The following is a 19921-nucleotide window of genomic DNA, read 5'->3' as shown; positions in this document are numbered from 1 at the left end:
CCGGGGGCTCTGGTCTCCTCCTCTACACACAGCCCTCAGGACCAAGCCGAGCCCCGCAGTCATGTGGGAGGAGGGTGAGCCCGAGGTGCCCGGGCCTGGTCCCGACGCCCGGCCCCGACACGACGGTACCATCAGCACGGCACGGGAACCACAGGCAAATCACATGGAAACTATTTTCACTGCGCTTTGACTGAGAGTAAATCTGACAACCTGCTTTGGGGAATAAAGATTTCCTGTCTGACTCTGTTGGAGCCGGCCTGACAAACTGGTTTCCATGGAAACCCGCAGTGGCCCGCCTCTGGACCTAAATGAACACTGCAGGGCAAATGAGGCAAAACATGCTAATTGCACTTTCTCCATCACTTAATAAAACCATCAAAAGACAGTTGCAGGATTAAAAACACCTATTTGAAAATCTTAAGGGCTCCCAGCTATTTTCTGGAGCGTTTGCAACAATCACGCCCCAGTTAGCTTAATATTTTGACAGTTGCCGGAGACGAATGAGCCTTCTCGAAGGCAAAGGTTTGCTGGTTGTTTGCCTCGGTCAGTGCTCGCTCGGCTGCCTCCTGACAGGCTGCACAGCCCCCGAAGGAGGGGGACCCACAAGACAGGGGACCTCTGCCTGCTGGGGTCTCAGTTCCCTCCGCCGTCAGAATCCCCCTGGGTCTCCTGGGCCACACACTGCTGTAGGGGGGTGCCACAAGTGCACGGACAAGGCGGCCGAGCCCTGCCCTCCCCTCCTAGCCATGTGGACAGACAGACACACGTCAAGACAGAGCGGGAGGCCTCGGGGGACACAGGGATCCAAACACGGAAAGACAGAGAGAGGGATGCGCAGACGTGGCAATTGGAGAAAGAGAGCCAGAAATGAGAGAGAGGGGCGGCTGGGTAGCTACGTCGTTGAGCATCTGACTTCGGCTCAGGTCATGATCTCACGGTTCATGGGCTCGAGCCCCACATTCAGCTCCGTGCTGACGGCTCAGAGCACGCAGCCTGCTTCGGATTCGGTGTCTCCCTCGCTCTCTGCCCCTCCCCCGCTCGTGTGTGCTCTCTCTCTCAAAATAAACATTCCAAAAAAAAAAGAAAGCAAGAAAGAAAAGAAATGAGAGAGAGACCAGAAGTCACGGAACAAGAAAGGAGGCAGCAGGACGTTCTGGGGCAAGGTGACCAAGCCGTGTGGAGAAACCGTGGCCTCGGGGCTCCAGGCGTGACTGACCCCTTCCCGTGTTACAGGGGAGGCCTGAGGTCAGGAGTGGGGACACCTGGGCCAGGGGCCCGTCCCTTGCTTCTCCCGAGCCTGTGTCTTCTCAGAACACAGTGGGATCACCAAGCCTGCCCCTCCGTCCTGCAAGCTGGACACCTGCAGCCCTCTCCTCACCGCCAGTGCCCTCCTGCACAGGGCAGATGAGGCCCCAAGTGCCCACCCTGCAGGGAAGGAGCAGAGACGAGGCCACGGGGGCCCAGGGTCCCGGGGAGGTGCATCCTCACTGGTGGGGGGGAGGCTGCTATCCCGCCAACGCGGCCCCAGGCGAGAGCCTCCAGCCCCCGCCGTGGGAGGGACCCCGCGGAAGTCAGGCAGAGCGTGTCGCTCTAGACAAAACCCTCCGTCAGCTTCCCATCTCTGCACAGACACAAATCTCCCCGGCAGCCTCTGCGGGTTTGGTGGTTCGTTCGCTCCCTTGTTCTCTGCCTCCTGGTTGTCAGCTCCACATTTGCTTGGAGACAAGGAAAGTGCCCGGGAGAGGAAGACACGGCCGTTTCCCTCAGAAGTTCTCGATCCAGGGCTGGGTTTCTCTGCCTCGGCGCAAGGACACTGCATCACCCTTCGTGGGGGAGACCATCCCGCGTACCCCTGGCCTCCCCACACTGGATGCCAGTAGCTTTGCTCCAATTGTGACAACCAACGATGTCCCCTTGAGAGGCACCATGCCGGGGGTCCGATGCCAGGGAGGTGAGCTCCACTTTCAAAGTCAAGAGCGCCTCTGTCCCCCGGCCTCTTCCCCATTCGCCAACAGCGATTCTGTTCCCCAGGGCTTCCTCCTGGGCCACAGCTTGGGACGTGCCAGAAAGGGGGCTTCGATGACAGAAATCCGGAAGGCATGCCCCTCCCCCACTTTTGGTCCCTGGCTCGGTGACACTGACCATCACGATGAACAGCAGCACTGCTGGCACTGCCATCGACAAGGAAGCATGAGGACAGAGAGCAGCTGAGGCAGTGACGTCCCCCGACAATGCCCAGGACTGCCCAGGAGAGACGGCCTGGGCCACAGAGGGACAGGCCACGGGGAGTGATGACAGACACCCCAAGGCCCTACTGTGAGAAGACAGTACCTAGGTACCCCTTTCTGTGCCATCACCTGAGGCATCCAAGGTCCCTCTAATGCCAGAGTTGCAACAGGCCTTAGGCCACAAACATGGGGCACAGGGGTGCTGACCACTCCCTGATCCCAGGCCTCGCGCTGCACCCTTCACTGGGCCGTGGCTGGGCCTGCCGGGGTCACCGGGATGTTCCAGATGGACAACTGTGCTCTGGGCCCAGGGAAGGGAGAAGCCTGAGCCCCTTAAAGCTCTCTGAGCACAGCACCCTGCAGGGATGGCCGAGGAAGGGGCAAGGGGGCATCAGGACCCAGGCAGCTCCTGCCTTCAGAACCAGCGTGGACTGTCCTCTGAGCGGGAGGACAGGGTGGTCTGGGACAGGGAAGGGGCAGCAAGGGGACAAAAGGCCCTGCCTTCGTCGTCAGCAGCCTGGTTATAAAAAGCAGCAGCGGGTGCAAACCAGAGCCACGCTCCCCTGCAGAGCCCAGTGGGAGGATGAAAAGGGGTTTCCATGGTTACCACCCTGAGAAAGAGAATATTCAGATCAAACCAGAGTCAAAGGTTGGCCCAGTGAGCTTTCAGCCTAAGCCTGGTATGCAGGGCCGGGGGCGGGCGCAGGGCACCACCTTCACTTAGGAAGGCTTAGGAAGGGAGGGGGAAGGGCCTGTGCCCTCCCAGCCCCCCCGCCCGAGGAGCAGTCACCAGGCCACCACCCCCGGAAGGCAGGATGGGCGGTGGCTGCACCCCCAGAGCCAGAGCTCGAATCCTGGTCCAGGCACGCGCTCCCGGGCTCGCTGCTTAACCCCTTCCTGTCTGCGAAACGAGGATGGCAGGGTGGGAATTAAGGGAGGTCATTCACGGACAGCGTCAGGACCGGACCCTGCTGCAGGGTCAGCCCTCCATGCATGTGAGCTGCGGCCGCCGCCGTGCTGTCACCACTGGTGAGACGCGATGCGGAAGTTACCCGTGAGGATGTTTTCAGACATCACGTTGACCTGGACTTCCACGGAGTGCTTGGAGGTATAGGTGATCTCCGCGCTGACGTGCGCCACCTCCCCGATGCACATGGGCGACAGGAAGTCGGTGCGCTCGACCCGGGCCAGGGCGGCCACGCAGCGCTCCTGCAGAGGGACCAGAGACAGGTTACCTGCAGGGCAAGTCCCCACCCTGGAGACGCTCCTGAAAACGGCCTTCCTTTTTTCCCCCACTGGGAAAGCAGCGCCACATTCCGAACTGCAAAACCACAGGGGACGCGGGAATGCCCGAGGGGAACAAACACTCCAAAGCGATCGCTAACGGGATTCTCTGAGTGGTGACGGTTACGAGTGGCTTGTTTCTTTTTTCTAATTTTTCTACAAAAGACGTGTATTACTTGCATAATGAAAGGTAAAAAAAGATATACTCCTTATGGAACATTTGGGAAATACAGCGAAGTAGACAGAAGAGGGAAGATCACTCCTCCCATCCATCCGAAGAGAAGCCAGGTTTCTATTTTGAGATCCTCCCTCCCAGGCTCTTCTCCTTAAGAATGGGATCTCACTGGTTCGTGTGCGGTTAGTCTTACACGGTCATGCGAAAACAAACATGCGTGTCCACAAACTGCCTTTTTTCACTCAACACAAGGGAAAAGAACCTGGCTGCGTTACAACCAGGGCCCTGCAATCACTCTTCTTTTATTTAAGTTTTATTTATCCTTCAGATAGGCGCCCCCTTCGCAGAACTCAAAATTCAAAAGGGTATGCAGGGCACCAGGGCTGCCTAAGGTCACCTGTCCCTAGCCACCAGGACACCCCAGGGTAATGGATCATCACGGCCACAGAATACACCCACACCTGGGGCGCCATCCGGAGGGCACGCGACAGACTACTGTGGGGCTCGTTCTCTATCAAACGTGACAGACTTCCTCATTCGTGTGCACAGCACTGCCCGTGATTGATATTTCCCGCCATGTCACTGCAAAAGTATGTTTATGGCTGGATAGAATGGAATATTCTTTCCTCTGTTATTAGAGATTTGGGTCAACACCAATTGTTTGTTGGTTTGTTTGTTTAAATTCACTCTTCTCCAATGAAGTTTTTATTTTTTTTTTAAGTTTATTTATTTGAGAGAGAGAGAGAGAGAGAGAGAGAACACAAGTTGGGGAGGGGCAGGAAGAAAGGGAAAGAGAAAGAACCCCAAACAGGCTCTGCAGGGCTCAAACTCACGAACCAAGAGATCATGACCTGAGCCAAAATCAAGAGACGCTTAGCTTCACTGACTGGAGCCACCCAGGCACCGCCCTCCCCCCCCCCCCCCCCCACTAAGTACTTCTTCTTATAAACAGTCCTGTGATGGATTCCCTTAGGTCATTTTCAGCACTGGGGACTGTTGCCCAGACCAAAGGGACAGACACCTTGGTGCCTGCTCCCAGAGTACTTCTCAAGAGGACAGCAGCGTGTGACGCGCGGCCTCAGCGCCTCCCGGCGCTCGCACGGACTGCTCACTTCTCGTCGGTGCTAACAGAACGACACGAAGGATGCAGGTGTTTGAAGAGTGGGACTTCAGACCCTCACTGCACCCTCTACCGCTTCCAGAAACCAGTCATCTCTTCTGGAACGCTGAGCACACGTCGGGCTGCCCCCAGGCCGGGCGGGGAGCAGGGAGTGTGAGATGGGGCTCACTCTGACAGCCTGGCCCTCAGGGCCTGCCCGCTCTGGGACTCGCTTTCCCGGTTGCTCCTCACAGCGCCCCCCGTCCCAGGGTGGGCCATACCACGCTTGTAGGTAACGGTCACTTTGAGCCCTGGCAACACCACCCACGGCGCCCGAGCCAGAACCCGCCTGCTGCCTCGCAAACGTGCAGACTCCCTGCCCCACCTCAACCCACAGGACCTGCCTCTTTTGGAGGGACGGTCAGGGAACCTCCACCTTCACCCCTCCCAGGTGAGTCTCAGGAACACGGGGGTCGGGGGTTCCTCCAGTGTCTGTTCCTGTAAACGTGCCAGAGGCAGGTGTCAGCAAGACAGGGGACCAGGGTGATGGGAAAGGTCCTGGGGCTAAGTTGGGGCTACTCTGATCTGCCCTCGCCCCCTAAGTCGCACGGACACCCGGAAGGAGACTTCTGTGGCTGCAGCACCACCCACTGGTAGAAAGCTGGAAAGACACGCGCTAAGCGGAGCAGGACAGAAACCAAGGCCCTGCCTCTGGGCCGCTTGTTGGGGTTATCCGAGCACTGTCTGCGAGACCCAGGTATCTTCACTGGAGAGTGGCTGAGCTTTAGCATGGCTACGCTCACACGTGGGTAATGTGCATGCATATGTATTAATAATTTCTAATGGAAATGCAGCTTACTCTCACATCTGTCCACGTCTAAGCCTCAGATGGACCTGAGCTTTCCCACGGCCACAAAAGCATTCCTTCATTCACAGTACAGCCCCCCCCCCGCCCCCGGTCCACGGGGGATTCCTTCCAAGACCCTCACTGGAAGCCTGACACCACGGGTAGTCCCGAACCCTAAAGATACTGTTTTTCCCCTACATACACACCTACGACAAAGTTCTAAGTTAGGCACACTAACTAATAATACCAACTGTAACAACATGCTGTAATAGAAGCCACGTGAACATGGTCTCTCTCTCTCTCTCTCTCTTAGTGTACTTCTTCCTGGGACCATGTGAGATGAGAAAATGCCTATGTGACAGCTGCAGGAGGTGAGTGACGTGGGCAGGTGACACAGCATTAGGCCGATATCTGACGGTGCATCAGAGGAAGGGTCATCTGCTTCTAGACCGCGGGTAAACCAGGGCAACTGAGACCGCAGACCAGGCGGGCTCTGACGCATGGGGCCAGGCTGCGCCTCGAGCACCATTCGGGGGAGTAAGTCAGAGCACCTGCCCTCGGCCTGGGTTCGGATGACAAACAGGGCAATGCCTCACAGTGGCAGGTGCTCTGAAGAGGGCAGCATGGGATGGGGTGGGGGTGGAGACGGCCTCACTCTGCCACACTCCCAAAGGCTCTCATTGGGTGACCGCTCCACACACGCTTCTGGAAATGAGCAGACGGCCAGCGGGAGTCCACAGTTTTCCAGGCCTCCGCCCAGATGTTGCGCATCCGGCAGGGACCCGACAAACAAAAGTCCCTCCCTTCGCGGGGCTTACACTCTAACGGGGTGCAAAAGGGGGCGAGCATACCAAAGATACAGGAGCAAAACACAGTGTTCCGGGAATACCTGGGAGCAAGGAGGGAGCTGGTCATCAGGGAAGGCCTGGATGGAGGCCGTATTTACAGAGACCGGAAGGAGGGGCGAGTCCTGCAGATATCTGGAGGAAGAATAGCCCTGGCAGAGGGAAGAGGCAGTGCAAAGGCCCAGGGGTAAGAACACACTGGCCAGTTCACACAGCCGCAGGAGGGCCAGTGTGGCCCCGGCGAGTGTTGAGAGGAAGGCACGGTAGAGGAGACCCAGGAACTGGCCGGTGCTCAGATCTGGAACCACCCAGCAGGCAGAGCCAACAGGATCGGCCGCCAGTGAGAAGGGAGTCAACGGGTGTAAGTAACTGAATGCCGCGAGGTCATTTACGGAGGAGAGGGAGGCTATGGGAGGAGCGGCCCGGGGAAAGGCCCAGGGTGTCTTTTTGGCCTTGTGAAGGTCAAGGGGCCAGTTAAGCACCCAGGTGGAGCCACAAGAGGCCCGGCTGGAAACAGAGCCCCGGGCCTACATGACGGTACTAAAGGCACAGACTGGATGAGGTCTCGAGGCGAGTGGGGTGGGGGTGCCCTCCCCGACTCAGGGCCCCAGAGAAGCCTCTCAGAGATCAGCATCAGCACCCGTGCCAGCATCTACCTGGAGCTGCCTGGGGCTCACATGCCCCCCTGAACCTCGAACTTCTACACCCCTCTCCCGGGTCCGCCAGTCCAGAGGCATCTCCAAGCCAACGCGTCACAACTGTCCCTCCTGCGCCCAGGCCCCCTCCAGGGAGCGCAAGAGAAGCAGAGGCTCAAAGCACAGGTTTGAGGCCGATTCGTGGTCCAGACCTACCCCACACTCCCCCATGCGGCCTCGGGCAAGTAGGCGACCTCTTCTCTACGTCCTCACTTGTGCAATGGGGACAATGGGGCGCGGCGAGGATTATGAGTGGGAGCACTTCACAGCTTTGCAGAACATTAAGCACTTACTGACAGCAGTTACACAGGCCCTCACCACCCATGTGGCCTCCCAAGGCCCCCCTTCCTCCTCTCCCCTACCCTGAGGTTCTCCTTCCCAGTGTCCAGCCTCTCCCGCCAGGCCTGCGGGGGACCCTCACTGTCTCTCTCAACCCCCAGGCCCCACAGGCTCAGGCCCACCCTCCCCACGGCCAGCAGAGGGCGTGCTCTGGACACTGCTGGGTTTGCCCCAGAACTCCAAGGGCTCCTGAACAAATCCAGAGTCCTAGCCAGGCAGACGAGCTCCTCCTTCACACCCAGCTCCTCCTGGGTGTCAATGTCCACCCGGTAAGTAACACATTCACCCCGGCCTGGTTTATTACACGCACACGCACACGCACCCACAGGTGCTGCTGTCATATTCTCCTCGAGCCACCCCCGCCCCCGCCAGCATTCCTATCATCACAGCAGGTGGCTGGCAGAGGCCCATGGGGACACAGGTCACAGGACACAGGGACACAAAGGCCACGGCTTCCTGTGGTGCCGCATCTCTGCTGACCCCCAGGTGGCAGCGTGGCACAAGACAGAACCCCTTCCCCAAGCAAGGTGGCTGGCAGGCCTCTGGAAGAAAGGTCAGGTCCCTTGGGGCTGGAGGGACGGTGAGAGGTGATGTCCCAAAGACCCCAGCTGCCTTGGAGTCCCAAAAGCAGAAAGCCCGGCCCTCAACCCAGGCGGTCAGGGCTTTGCTGGCTCGGTACTTGCCCTGGCTCCCCCCTGCCAGGGGGTGGATGGGGCAGAGGAGGGGTCAGACCCAGTGTGGCCAGGCTGGGGCTGGGGGTGGGGGTTTAGAAACCAAGACTTTAAGGAGGAGGAGTTTAAAGGCAGCTCTCAGCTCAGTCTCTGGCTGTCCCCTGTCCTCCCTCGCTGGGCCCCAAACCAAGCAACCTACCCAGGGCTTCTGGAAATCCCCAAGGCCCAGGGGATGAAGGAAGGGAAGACTCCAAGCAAACTCCTATCCTGACCCAAGAGTGGTGCAGTGCTGCATACAGAGGGATGCCAGGCCTCCTGGGCCCTGGAACCTTCCATGCAGCCGGCAAGACGGCCCCCAGACACTTACCCCATTCTGGCTGTTACAGTGCCGGGTGCTGATGATGGCCCCTGCCTCCTCGATCATCTTCAGGATGGTTCCACCGTGGACATTGCCAGCCACGTTGGCATCATCCGGCCTCATGATCCTAGGCAGAGGAGAGAGAAGTAGGATGAGGCTCCCGAGAAGGACGTCACTCATCAACAGTGACCACCCAGGGTGAGGAGAAGGTCCTCCAAAGAGACCAATGGCTCCCAAAGAAGGAAAAAGAACTTTCCATGAGTTTGGTCACAGTGGGCTGCTGACCCGACAGCCCCAGGCAAAAGGCCGCCGGGTCCTGTTTCCACGGGACGGAGGAGGGCAGAGGGCAGGAAGTTGTCCCCGAGAGCTACAGGCACCCAGCAGCGAAGGGGTGACAGCGGGGACCTTTGGCAGAGGCAGCAAGGTGGCGGCATGACTGTTGGGAGTTCCCAGCACTCCTGCCCTTCCTGCTTCCCAGGCTCCCCAAAGACCTGGGGTTGAATGAGCAGGGCAGGGCTGAATGAGCATGAGGACACAGGCTGTGACCCCCTTGGACAGCGGACAAATTCCCAGGACAGGACCCCCCCTATCAGGAGTCCCAGTGGGGCCGGCTGCCCTGAGAACTGGAAACAAGCCACAGCTCTAGGTACAAAGGCACAAAGTTCCACTGTAAGAGCCATAAATCCTGGGGCCATAATGCCCAGCACGGTGACTCACATTAACAGCGCTGCACTGTATGAAAGTTGCCGCAGTGAAAGCTCTGGCCACAGGGAAAAAACACCTGTCAGGTGATGTGTGTTAACTAAACTCACGGCAGTGATCGTTTTGCAAAATGTACACACGTCAAACCATCACCGTGGGGCGCCGGGGTGGCTCAACTGGTTGAGTGTCTGACTTCAGCTCAGGTCATGATCTCACAGTCTGTGAGTTCAGGCCCCGCGTCGGGCTCTGTGCTGACGGCTCGGAGCCTGGAGCCCGCTTCGGATTCTGTGTCTCCCTCTCTCTCTGCCCCTCCCCCACTCGCGCTCTGTCTCTCTCTCTCAAAAATAAACTTTAAAAAATGTTTATTAAAAACTTGAAATGTTATTTAAGTTAATAAATGTTTATTAAAAATTTAAATGTTTTTAAAAACTTTAAAAAAACCCTATTGTTATCGACCTCTTTCCTTTGGAATTGTTTGTAATTTCGTGAAGGACAGACGGTCATTTCCACACAGAGAAGCTGGTCCTCCTGCGAGCACAGGTACCACAGAGGCTGCCGTAGGGCAGGGGCTGGCCAGGGAGAGCTGAGCTCCTGGGCTCTAGAGCGCTGGGGAAACTTGAATCCAGCCTTTCCCCTCGGGCCTCGCTTTGCCTGTCTGTAAAGCACAGCTGTGCCCGCCACTGTTGGTTGACTCACAGCAATGCTGTGCGACCTGGGAGAGAAGGGCAGAGGAGGAAGTGCTCACATCCGGCGGGACACTGAGTCAGGGGCTGATAAGGAAGCAGCCTGTGAGATAGGAGGCTGGAGATAGTGTCTGCAGTTGCAGACTGAGGGTCCCCAGAAACCCCACACCATCAACATCGGGCTGCCCCAGGATCCTGGGCAACTGGGAGTAAATGCCAGCAGCTCCAGACCACACGCTTGAGGCACGAAAGCTCACTGGGACACTTGCTGTCCCCCACCCTTCCTGGTCACCCTGGGTCCTGCACCAGGCACCGACCTAATTCCCCAGGCCAGCTGGCCACTCAGACACAAACCTCCCTCCACTGGACCTGATCCTGACCCAGCACTCTGCAGTTACCCTGAGCCCAGCTCACCCCCCCCCACCGTCCCCTGGGTCCCCAATGGCCCCCCCACTGCTCAAGGCCATTCACTCTGTCAGGGCCTTCCTCCCCAGTTCACTTCCCCAGGGCTCTCCCTGCCCACGCCCTGGTCCTCCCCAGGCACAAGTGAGGGCAGCCAGGAGAACGTGTGGTCCCTCATTCAAGCTTCTGTTTTCCCATTTTTTTTAAGTTTATTAAATTTGTTTATTTTGAGAGACAGAGAGCAAGCGGGAGAGGAATAGAGAAGGAGGGAGACAGAATCCCAAGCAGGCTCCACACCATCAGTGCAGAGCCCAACGCAGGGCTTGAACTCATGAACCGTGAGATCAGACACTTATAACTGACCGAGCCACCCAGGAGCCCCTGTTTTCCCAGGTTTAATGCAGCCATGGGTATGAAAAGGGCTTCTCTTTCCTCTTCACTATTAAAAAAACAAGTAAAGAAAACCCGGTGAGGCAAGCAGCACTGACCACAGCACCTGGTCGGGGAGGCATCTCTGCACCTGCCCATCTCTTCCTGCACTTAACCAGCCACTCACCCCCTGCCTGGAGAGTCATCTTAAGCAGGAATCTAGTCCTCGATCACCTCTCTCATCTAAAGAATAAAGACTCACCTCACTAGTGAGGAACTTGAAGCCCTCAGGCATCTGGAACTACTCCTGTGTCATCATCAGCCACCGCCCTGGCCAAACCAGAGCATCGGCCAGGGCCTTCCTATCACCCTACCCGGATCCACCTGTCCCAGCAACATCCGACCTATGGTCTGGGAGGAAAGGGGACTCATCCACGAATGGGGGCGGGTATAAGTAGACACAACGTCACGGAGGACAGCCCGGCATTCCCAAACTCCAGATGCACAGGCGGGCTCCGACCCAGCAATTCCAGCTGTAGGAGTGTGTCCCACGGATGTTTCCAAACGTGAGTAAACCTGTTTGTTGCCCATTGCATTCCGTGTAGCCGGCCTCACAGCAGACACCTTGAAGGCAAGCCCCGTCCTCCTGTTCCTCAGCCCCACATAGAGCTTTTAGACTGGGTTGAACTGTGTCCCCCGAAAGATACGTTCAAGCTCTAGCCGCTGGAACCTGTGAATGGGGCCGTATTTAGATACGGGTCTTAGTGGGGGTGCCTGGTGGCTCAGTCGGTTAAGCGTCGACTTCGACTCAGGTAATGATCCCACGGCTCACGGGTTTGAGCCCCTTGTAGGGTTCTGTGTCGACAGCTCGGAGCCTAGGGCCTTCTTCAGATTCTGTGTCTCCCTCTCCCTCTGCCCCTCCCCTGCTCATGCTCGCTCTCCCTCTCTCTCAAAAATAAATAAACATTAAAAAAATTTTTTTCTTAATGTTTATTTATTTTTGAGACAGAGAGACAGAGCATGAACAGGGGAGGGTCAGAGAGAGAGGGAGACACAGAATCTGAAGCAGGCTCCAGGCTCTGAGCTGTCAGCACAGAGCCCGACGCGGGGCTTGAACTCACAAACCGCAAGATCATGACCTGAGCCGAAGTCGGATGCTTAACCGACTGAGCCACCCAGGCGCCCCAAGATTTTTTTTTTTAATGTTTCTTAATTTATTTTTGAGACAGAGAGAGACAAAGCGTGAGCAGGGGAGGAGCAGAGAGAGAGCGAGACACAGAATCGGAAGCAGGCTCCAGGCTCCGAGCTGTCAGCACAGAGCCCGATGTGGGGCTCGAACCCACGGACTGTGAGATCATGACCTGAGCCGAAGTCGGACGCTTAACCGACTGAGCCACCCAGGCGCCCCTAAAAAAAATTTTTTTTAATACAGAACAGGGTCTTTGCAAATGTCATCAAGTTAAGATGAGGTCGTTAGGGTGTGCCCTAATCCAGTGTGCACGGCACCCTTTTGAAAAGAGGGAAATGGACACACGCCGGGGAGCAGGCAGAGACTGGAGTGATACATCCAGAAGCCCAGAAACGCGGGACGCCGGGAGCCACCAGAAGCTGGAAGAGGCAAGGAAGGATCCTCCCCTCGGGCCCTCGGAGGGAGCGTGGCCCCGCCGACAGCGGGATCCGGGGCTTGTGGCTTGTGGCCTCCGGGCTGTGAGAACATGAATTTCTATTGTAAGCCACCCTATGTGTGGTCATTTGTCCTGGCAGGACACTGACACTCACATTCACACTCAGGGGGGCTTTGCCCCATGCACAGAAAACAGCAGGGAGTGACAGGCGAGCCCACAGGACCTGCGGGCGGGGCGGCCTCCCCAGGCGGGGAGCCCAGGCCAGGGGGTGCCCGCACCACAGGGGGCTGTGGTCAGCCTGATTGTCACCCAAACACGTCAGCGCTACAACGTAACAGTGCTGCAGGAGTCCATGGTTACTGGGCTGGAGAGGCCTGCTTCCGTCTCCCACGGTGGAAGCTAGAATAGCTCTCTGAGGGAGAAGGCCGGCTCCACGCACAGCCAGATTTCCGGGACAGATAAAGTCTCCCGGATTTTTCACCTGCACCAAAGACCAGCAGAGCCTCTGGGGGGGTTCAGGTGGGGGCACACGGGGCAGCCAGGGCTAAGGACACCTCACAGACTGTGCAGAAGGTCCCCGGGCCCATCCTTTCTAAATGAGGCTCAAAATAGAGAGGCAATGATGGGTGTCCTGAGCAGGAACAACACCCAGGAGCTTCTGCCCTGACCTTACCCACAGCGGCAGCTTTCAAGCTTCCTTTGTGCTCGGCGCAGGGAACAGTCGCCTTGGCAGGGAGACAAGGAAGAATAGGGAGTCCCATTCCTGGTGCCCACGGGGTGGGCACGGGCCTTGCCCATGGCACATGTGAAACCTCATGTTTCTATGAGGGCCTCTGCCAACCAGAAGCCCAAGTGACACTGCTTATCCCCTCTAATTTGCTGCCGAGGAAGGTTCCAGGAAAGTTCCTTCAGCCCCAGAGCCCCCCATCCCCTACAAGAGGCAAGGGAGGAGAAGTGGCTGGGCCAGGAAAAAGTCCCTGGGGCTCTTTCAGGTCCCAGAGCAGGCATGGGGTGGGGGGTGCCAATCACACCAAACACCCAGGCTCACACTTTGGCTGGGACAGGGAAATGAACCAGGAGAAGGCTCCAGGGGGTAGCAGACCAGCACCCACTGATCCTGAGAACGCAGAACCTTCAGGGGCTGAGGAGGCAGGACGCTCAGCAGAGCCCTGCCCAACCAGGGAACCGGCTGGCAAGAGAAAGAAACACAGTTGCCATCATTCCTGGGGCTCCGGCCAGGAGGGAGACCGCTGAGCCCCACGGCTCCACAGCCCCACTCTTCTGGGAACCCAGGGTCTGACCCTGCCGGGCCCCCAGGCCCCCAGAGTCACGCAGAGACTGGACTTCCCGTCCCAGCCTCCGTTAACCACCTCACATCGGACTCAGCAAGAATCAGGCCAGGCACAGTTGTCCCTGGCCACACGAAGGGGCCGTGTCCCCTCTACATCGGACCCCTTCAAAGGGCCCCCAGATGGATGCCCCTAAGAGAAGGGGGCGGCGCGTAACTTCGAGGTACCTGCTCATCTGGGAAGCCATACCCGCTGGTTCGCCCCAGATCCCGGGTCCCGAGAGGCAAGGCGGCTAGCGGCGGCCAGAGCACCCACCCTTCCCCACCACAAGCACCATCCCAACTCCCCGCCACACCAGGCTGCCCAATCTAACCAGGAAGAGGCTGCCTCCCCAATCTGATCCGAAGACTCTACCAAAGGCCAGCTGTCATAGCAACCTCGCTTTGTAAATAATGACAGCGGAGAAGTACATCTTCGAGCCCTCCCACTGCTGTCCCTGAGATCAAGAAGTCACAGGTGCCTCTCTGAGAAGCCTCTAGGGGGCCCAAGGAGAGGGCAAACGCCCACCCAGACTTTTCTCAGCAGAGGCCGGGCCCCAGGTCTGGATCCCCTGCAAGCCTTCTGAGCCTCCCAAGACACAGACAGGGGAGGAGGGTCTCGGGCCAGAGGGAGACTCACAGCAAGAGGTCACAGTTGGTGCAGAGCCCCACATCCTGCTCAGAGGGGCTGGGATCTGACACCTGTCCCCGAAGCTACCTCCTGGAGGTCGAGGGTCCCGGTGACCCACTGGCTCTGCCAGCCCCGGCACTCCCCTGGCTGGCACCCCCACCCCCACACAGACCTGCCTCCTCCCCTCTCCGGTGCCAGGCTGCCAGGGACACACCTTCCGTCTCCCCTCCCGCTGGGTGCCAGGTAAGAGTGGCCGAGGAGCACGCGTGACAGCGGCAGTCCTGGGAGAGGAGGCCGGATGCGTAATTATTACCCCCGCGTCCCAGGGCACCTTCACACAAGGCCACTTTCCCCGGAATCCCGCAGCCAGGACACTGGGCAGAGCACAGCCTCCATCCATCGGGCAGGCTGATGGCCACCACCAACGAATGAATCTGCCCGCAAGCCACCTGAGAGAGTCCTTCCTGAAAACTGTCATCCCGGCTTGGCTCCTGGGCACCGGTCCACCTCACCTGCAGGGCGACTCTGGCAGGTTTTGTGCTCGAGGGGTGAAGCGAGGACAGAGCAAGCTGGGCCCGCTGCTCACTCACACACAGCCCTCACCAGAGGCCCGGCACGCTCCCGGCTCCCAGCGGCCTCCCTGAAGTGCAAATTACGCCTAAAGGTCCAGGCACCATTGTCCCCAGTCTTCCCACGTGTGTGCGAAGAGAGAGAGAAGGAAAACTCCAGACTGACCAACAGCACAGAGCCTGGTTCCACAGGGAGGGAGGCCGGCCGGCCGGGGCAGGAAACGGCAAGGCTGTCCTCGGGCAAGAGGGCCCCTGAAGGGATAAGGGGACCTGCCGACCACACCCAAAATGCCTACCTGGAGGGGGGAGTCAGGGCAGAATCTGGGCGGAAAACCTTCCCCAAAAGCCTTCCCCGCCCACACCGCCTGACGGGGGCCCTGGCGGGACAGCAGACCTCCTTCGGCCTCTTGGCTGTCCCTGACGGTGCTTGATCCTGAGTAGAAATGACCCCATTTGCAGGGAGGTCCGAGGACTATTCCTGTAGGACATGGCCTGGGGCCATCCTGCTCACTGCTGTGTCCCCAGCAGCTGGCTCCGGGCCGGGCACACAGCAAAGTGCCATGAATAGGTGTCAAATCAGGGAGTGAGCCAGTGCCTGGGAGACACAGAATGGACAGAGGCCCCCACTCCATCCGCCCTATTCCCCTCCGGTCAGCTGGGTGCTTAGGCCCTGCGTGCACCCGGCCAGCAGCCTGCCCCACGCCTCGCCTGGACCAAGAGGTCAAAAGCGTTGCTCCCCAAGGCCACTAAGGACGCAGGCTCCCGTAGTGGGTTCTGGGTGCCCCCTAAGAGAGCCGTGTGCTGGGCCTGGTCAAACCCATCCATCACCTTCAGGTCAGAGAAAAGGCCCCAAGGCCACAGGTGCCCACTCTGGCCACGGGGCATCCCACAGCCATGTGTCCAGGCACCACAGCCCTTCCCACTCCACAACCACAACCAGGGACCCCCCCCCCCAGTAGCACCACCCCCAGCCATCCCACAGGTTCTCACAGCTTGGCTTTCTCCCTAAGACAGGCCTCGTCAGCTCCTTTCCTGAACGCTTTTAGGGACACACCTCGCCGAAGCAGAAGCATGGTCTCTGTTAGCCCCTTCTGGAGCTGTGGCCAGATGGGACCAGAGGGGGGCCTCGGCCCGGACGCTACGCCCTTTGGACTTGGCCCCATTCCTCAATGCAGGCATCGCAGCCTCCCTAAGCAACGCTGGCTTCTCTCCCCCTTGGTCCCAACCCTGGGTGTGCTGGGCACACTGCCCACGCCAGGCGACGGGTGGCCACCCCATCACTCCCATGACCTTTTCAAATCCCTTACAATCACGGGAAATTGAGTCGAAAGAGTCGCTGGAAACTACCCACTTCAGGCCCCAACTTTTACCTGTGAGGAAATCAGGCACACAGAAGGCCGGAGGCTTGCCCAGGCCCACATCAGGTAGACCTGGGGGACTGGGCGCTCGGCACCTTCACGATGGCGTCCTGGGAGGGGGCCGGGCCCGGGGCCAAGGGAGGCGCACCCTCCTGCATGCTGCGGACCTACCATCGAAACACCACCCAGGTGACGCAGTTGACGACGCACATGCAGATGAGAACCGGGCACGACTTGCCCCACCAGGTTCGTTCTCAGTTATGGAAAGATCGTGAAGATACACAAGAGAAACAGTCCTCACGGGAGCACACGGGGGGTCCTGCAACCAGCGGGCACCTGAACGAGGGATCTGGGATCGAGAAGTCAGCCCGCGCTGGGCTGGGCTGGGCTGACGGAGCACACGATGCTGTGACGCGGGGCTGGTCATGCAGGAAGAGGCACCCAAATCCACGACCGGGAAACGCTTTGAAACAAGCCGCTGAGTTAAGACCCTATTGTCACCATTAGAGGGAAGACAGTTTTCAGACTCGGAATGACCCACTAATGACAGGCACGATCAATTACTTAACATCTGGATACAGGGATACAACCTAAACCAGAAGAACAAGATTTTAAAAACAAACAAAAAAAAACCCAAAAAACAAAAAACAAAAAAACACAGAAAGGGAATGAGGGAAATCTGCAGGAAGTGACACAACCAGGGGCACCTGGGTGGCTCAGTCGGTTGGGCGTCCAACTTCGGCTCAGGTCAGAATCTCTTACTCTGTGACTTTGAGCCCCGCGTTGGGCTCTGTGCTGACCGCCTGGGGCCTGGAGCCTGCTTCGGGTTCTGTGTCTCCCTCTCTCTCTGTCCCTCCCCTGCTCATGCTGTCTCACTCTCTGTCTCTCTCTCTCTTAAAAATAAACATAAAAAAAATTTTTTTTAAATGACACAACCAAGTGAAATATCTAAAAGTCCACCATGGCTCAGTCAAATCAGCAAGGACCATACCTCACCTCCGCAGGCCTCCACGGCCACGCCGACCGAGCCATTAACAGACCTTTCCACAGAAAGGAATCGTTTGTTGTCAGCCTTATGAGTAAATAATTTCAAAGTTAAATAACCATGAGGTGGTTCCTCATGTCCTAAATTAACCAAGAACTATTTTTAAAAAAAATTTTTAACGTTTATTTATTATTGACAGACAGAGAGAGACAGAGCATGAGCAGGGGAGAGGCAGAGAGAGGAGGAGACAGAATCCGAAGCGGGCTCCAGGCTCTGAGCTGTCAGCACAGAGCCTGACGCGGGGCTCGAACTCACGAACTGTGAGATCACGACCCGAGCCAAAGTCGGACACTCAACCGACTGAGCCACCCAGGCGCCCCAACCAAGAACTCTTTTAAACGATACAACCAGACATCCGGAAAGGTTCACAGCAACCTTATTCGTCGTAGCCAAAAAAGGTGGGAAGGACCCAGATGCCCATCACAGATGAACGGATAAATAAGAAGTGGTCTCTCCAAGCAATGGGATATGATTTGACTCTAAGAAGGAATCAAGTAGGAATGTATACTACCACATGGAAGAATCTTGAACAAGTGCTGCTGAGCACAAGAAGCCAGTCACAAAAGGCCTGATTCTATTCACAGGAAACGTCCAGAACAGGCAAATCCAGACTGGTGGTTGCCAGGGCCTGGGAGAGGTGAATGGGGAGTGATAGCTAACAGGCACAGCGTTTATTTTGGGGGTGAATAAAATGTTCTGGAATTCAAGAACTGTGATGGTTGTACAACCTGGTGAATATACCAGAAAACACTAAACTGTCCTCAAGAGTAAATGAACTTACAGGACATGAGTTGTATCACGATAAAGCTGTTACACCTGTTTGCAGACAGCTGTGGAGAAACAGGCCCATCCCTCCACTTCCAGAACTTTCTGCATTGGCCAGACCTCCAAAGACTCACTTGGCCGAGGAAGAGTGCTCTGGGAATGTAGCCCAAAGAAAACCACACACAGCTGGACATGGCAGGCTGCAGCCACAGTGTTTCTGATACTAAACAAAGTCCAGCTAGCTCAGGGGGCCCTGGGCATGGGCGAGGTTGCATCTGGTGTGCATTTCTCTGGAATTAAGTGGCAACCCTTCTGTTCAGCTTTCAAAGGCATCTGGAAGCTGACAAAGGTCGAGCGACGCATCAGGCTCTCTGCTGTCAGCTTGAAGCCTGCTTCTGATCCTCGGTCTCCCTCTCTCTCTGCCCCTCACCTGCTCGCCCTGTCTCTCTCTCTCAAAAATAAAAACATAATAATAATAATTTTTAAAAACTTAAAAAAAAAAAAGAGTAAGAGGCAAGCCACAGACTGGGAGGAAACGTTTACAAAACACGTATCTGATGAAGGACTCGTACCCAAAATAAATGAAGAGCTCTTAAAATTCTATGATAACAACCAATATGAAAACGGGCAAAAGGTATGGACACCTCATGAAACAAGACACACAGACGGTAAATAAGTATATGGGAAGATGTGCACCATCACAGGCCACCAGGGGACTGCAAATTAGAACCACGGCAGTGACACCACTGTCAGGAGTGGAACAGCAGGACCTCTCTCACTGCTGGTGGGGACGCAACACAGTGTGGCCGCTTTGGAAGATGGTTTGGCAATTTCCTACAAAACTAACTACCCGGGGTGCCTGGGGGGGCTCAGTCAGTTAGGCGTCCAACTTCAGCTCAGGTCATGATCTCTCAGTCTGTGAGTTCGAGCCCCGCATCGGGCCCTGTGCTGACAGCTCGGAGCCCGGAGCCTGCTTCCGATTCTGTGTCTCCCTCTCTCTCTGCCCCTCCCTTGCTCATGCTCTGTCTCTCTGTCTTTCAAAAACAAATAAATGTTAAAAAAAATTTTTTTTAACCGAACTGTACCCTTTAATTTTAACTAACTATATTCTACTCTCTACTGCATTAATGATGTAAAATTTAGTAGGTACATGGAAGCAATTAAAGAAAAATCAAGTAAAAAAAACTATTGTTGGTTTGAATTGTTGGTTATTGAATTAAGAATCTTAGTGGGGCGCCTGGGTGGCTCAGTTGAGCGTCCCACTCTTGATCGCAGCTCAGGTCAGATCTCACGGTTTGTGAGTTCGAGCCCCACATCGGGCTCCAGACTGACAACACACAGCCTGCTTGGGATTCTTTCTCTCTCCTTCTCTCTCCCCTCCCCCACTCGCATGCACTCTCTCTCTCTCAAAACAAACTTTAAAAAAAAAGAATAAAAATTTAAAAAAGGGATCAATAACCACGATCGAGCGGGATTTGATCCAGAGACTCAAGGATGATTCAATATCCTACAAATCGATCAACGTGACATACCACAAGAACAAAAAAATGAAGGAAGAAGTGAAATCGACCAAAACAAATCATACAAATACTGTATGCTTTTCCTTATGCGTAGAATCTAAAAAAATAAAACAAAAAACCAACAAGATAACAGACTCATAAATAGAGACAAATATCATCAAGAATAGTGTAATAACTCCGTATGGTAACAGACAGTCACGGCACTTAGGGTGAACATTTCGTCACGTATGTAAATGTCCATCCACTATGTTGTACACCTGAAACTAATACAATAGTGTGACAACTACGCTCAATTAAAAAAAAGAATATTGGCAACATGTTTCAGATACCACGGGATCAATTAGGCAGCTTCAGGCTGGCTTGTGAGTGTTACCACCTCAGCTT

General features: G+C 56.4%; 1 protein-coding gene across 2 annotated transcripts in view; it reads right to left on the bottom strand.

The window, feature by feature from the left end:
- ACOT7 (acyl-CoA thioesterase 7) overlaps positions 1 to 19921 on the bottom strand; it is a 101069-nt gene that overhangs the window by 59193 nt on the left and 21955 nt on the right. For both annotated transcript variants that reach the window (XM_047085701.1, XM_047085700.1), the window contains exons 2-3: positions 8551 to 8668; positions 3281 to 3437 (exon numbers count right to left, since the gene is read on the bottom strand). In XM_047085701.1, coding sequence (XP_046941657.1) covers positions 3281 to 3437; positions 8551 to 8668 — 275 coding nt within the window. The remainder of the gene's footprint in view (positions 1 to 3280; positions 3438 to 8550; positions 8669 to 19921) is intronic.

This window comes from Lynx rufus, unplaced genomic scaffold, assembly GCF_022079265.1.
Source record: "Lynx rufus isolate CCGP_SWC_20201006 ecotype Redwood Valley unplaced genomic scaffold, mLynRuf1.p SCAF_2, whole genome shotgun sequence".
Lineage (NCBI taxonomy): Eukaryota > Metazoa > Chordata > Mammalia > Carnivora > Felidae > Lynx > Lynx rufus.
The sequence above is the reverse complement of the archived record's forward strand: the minus strand, read 5'-3'. Positions and strand labels throughout refer to the sequence as shown.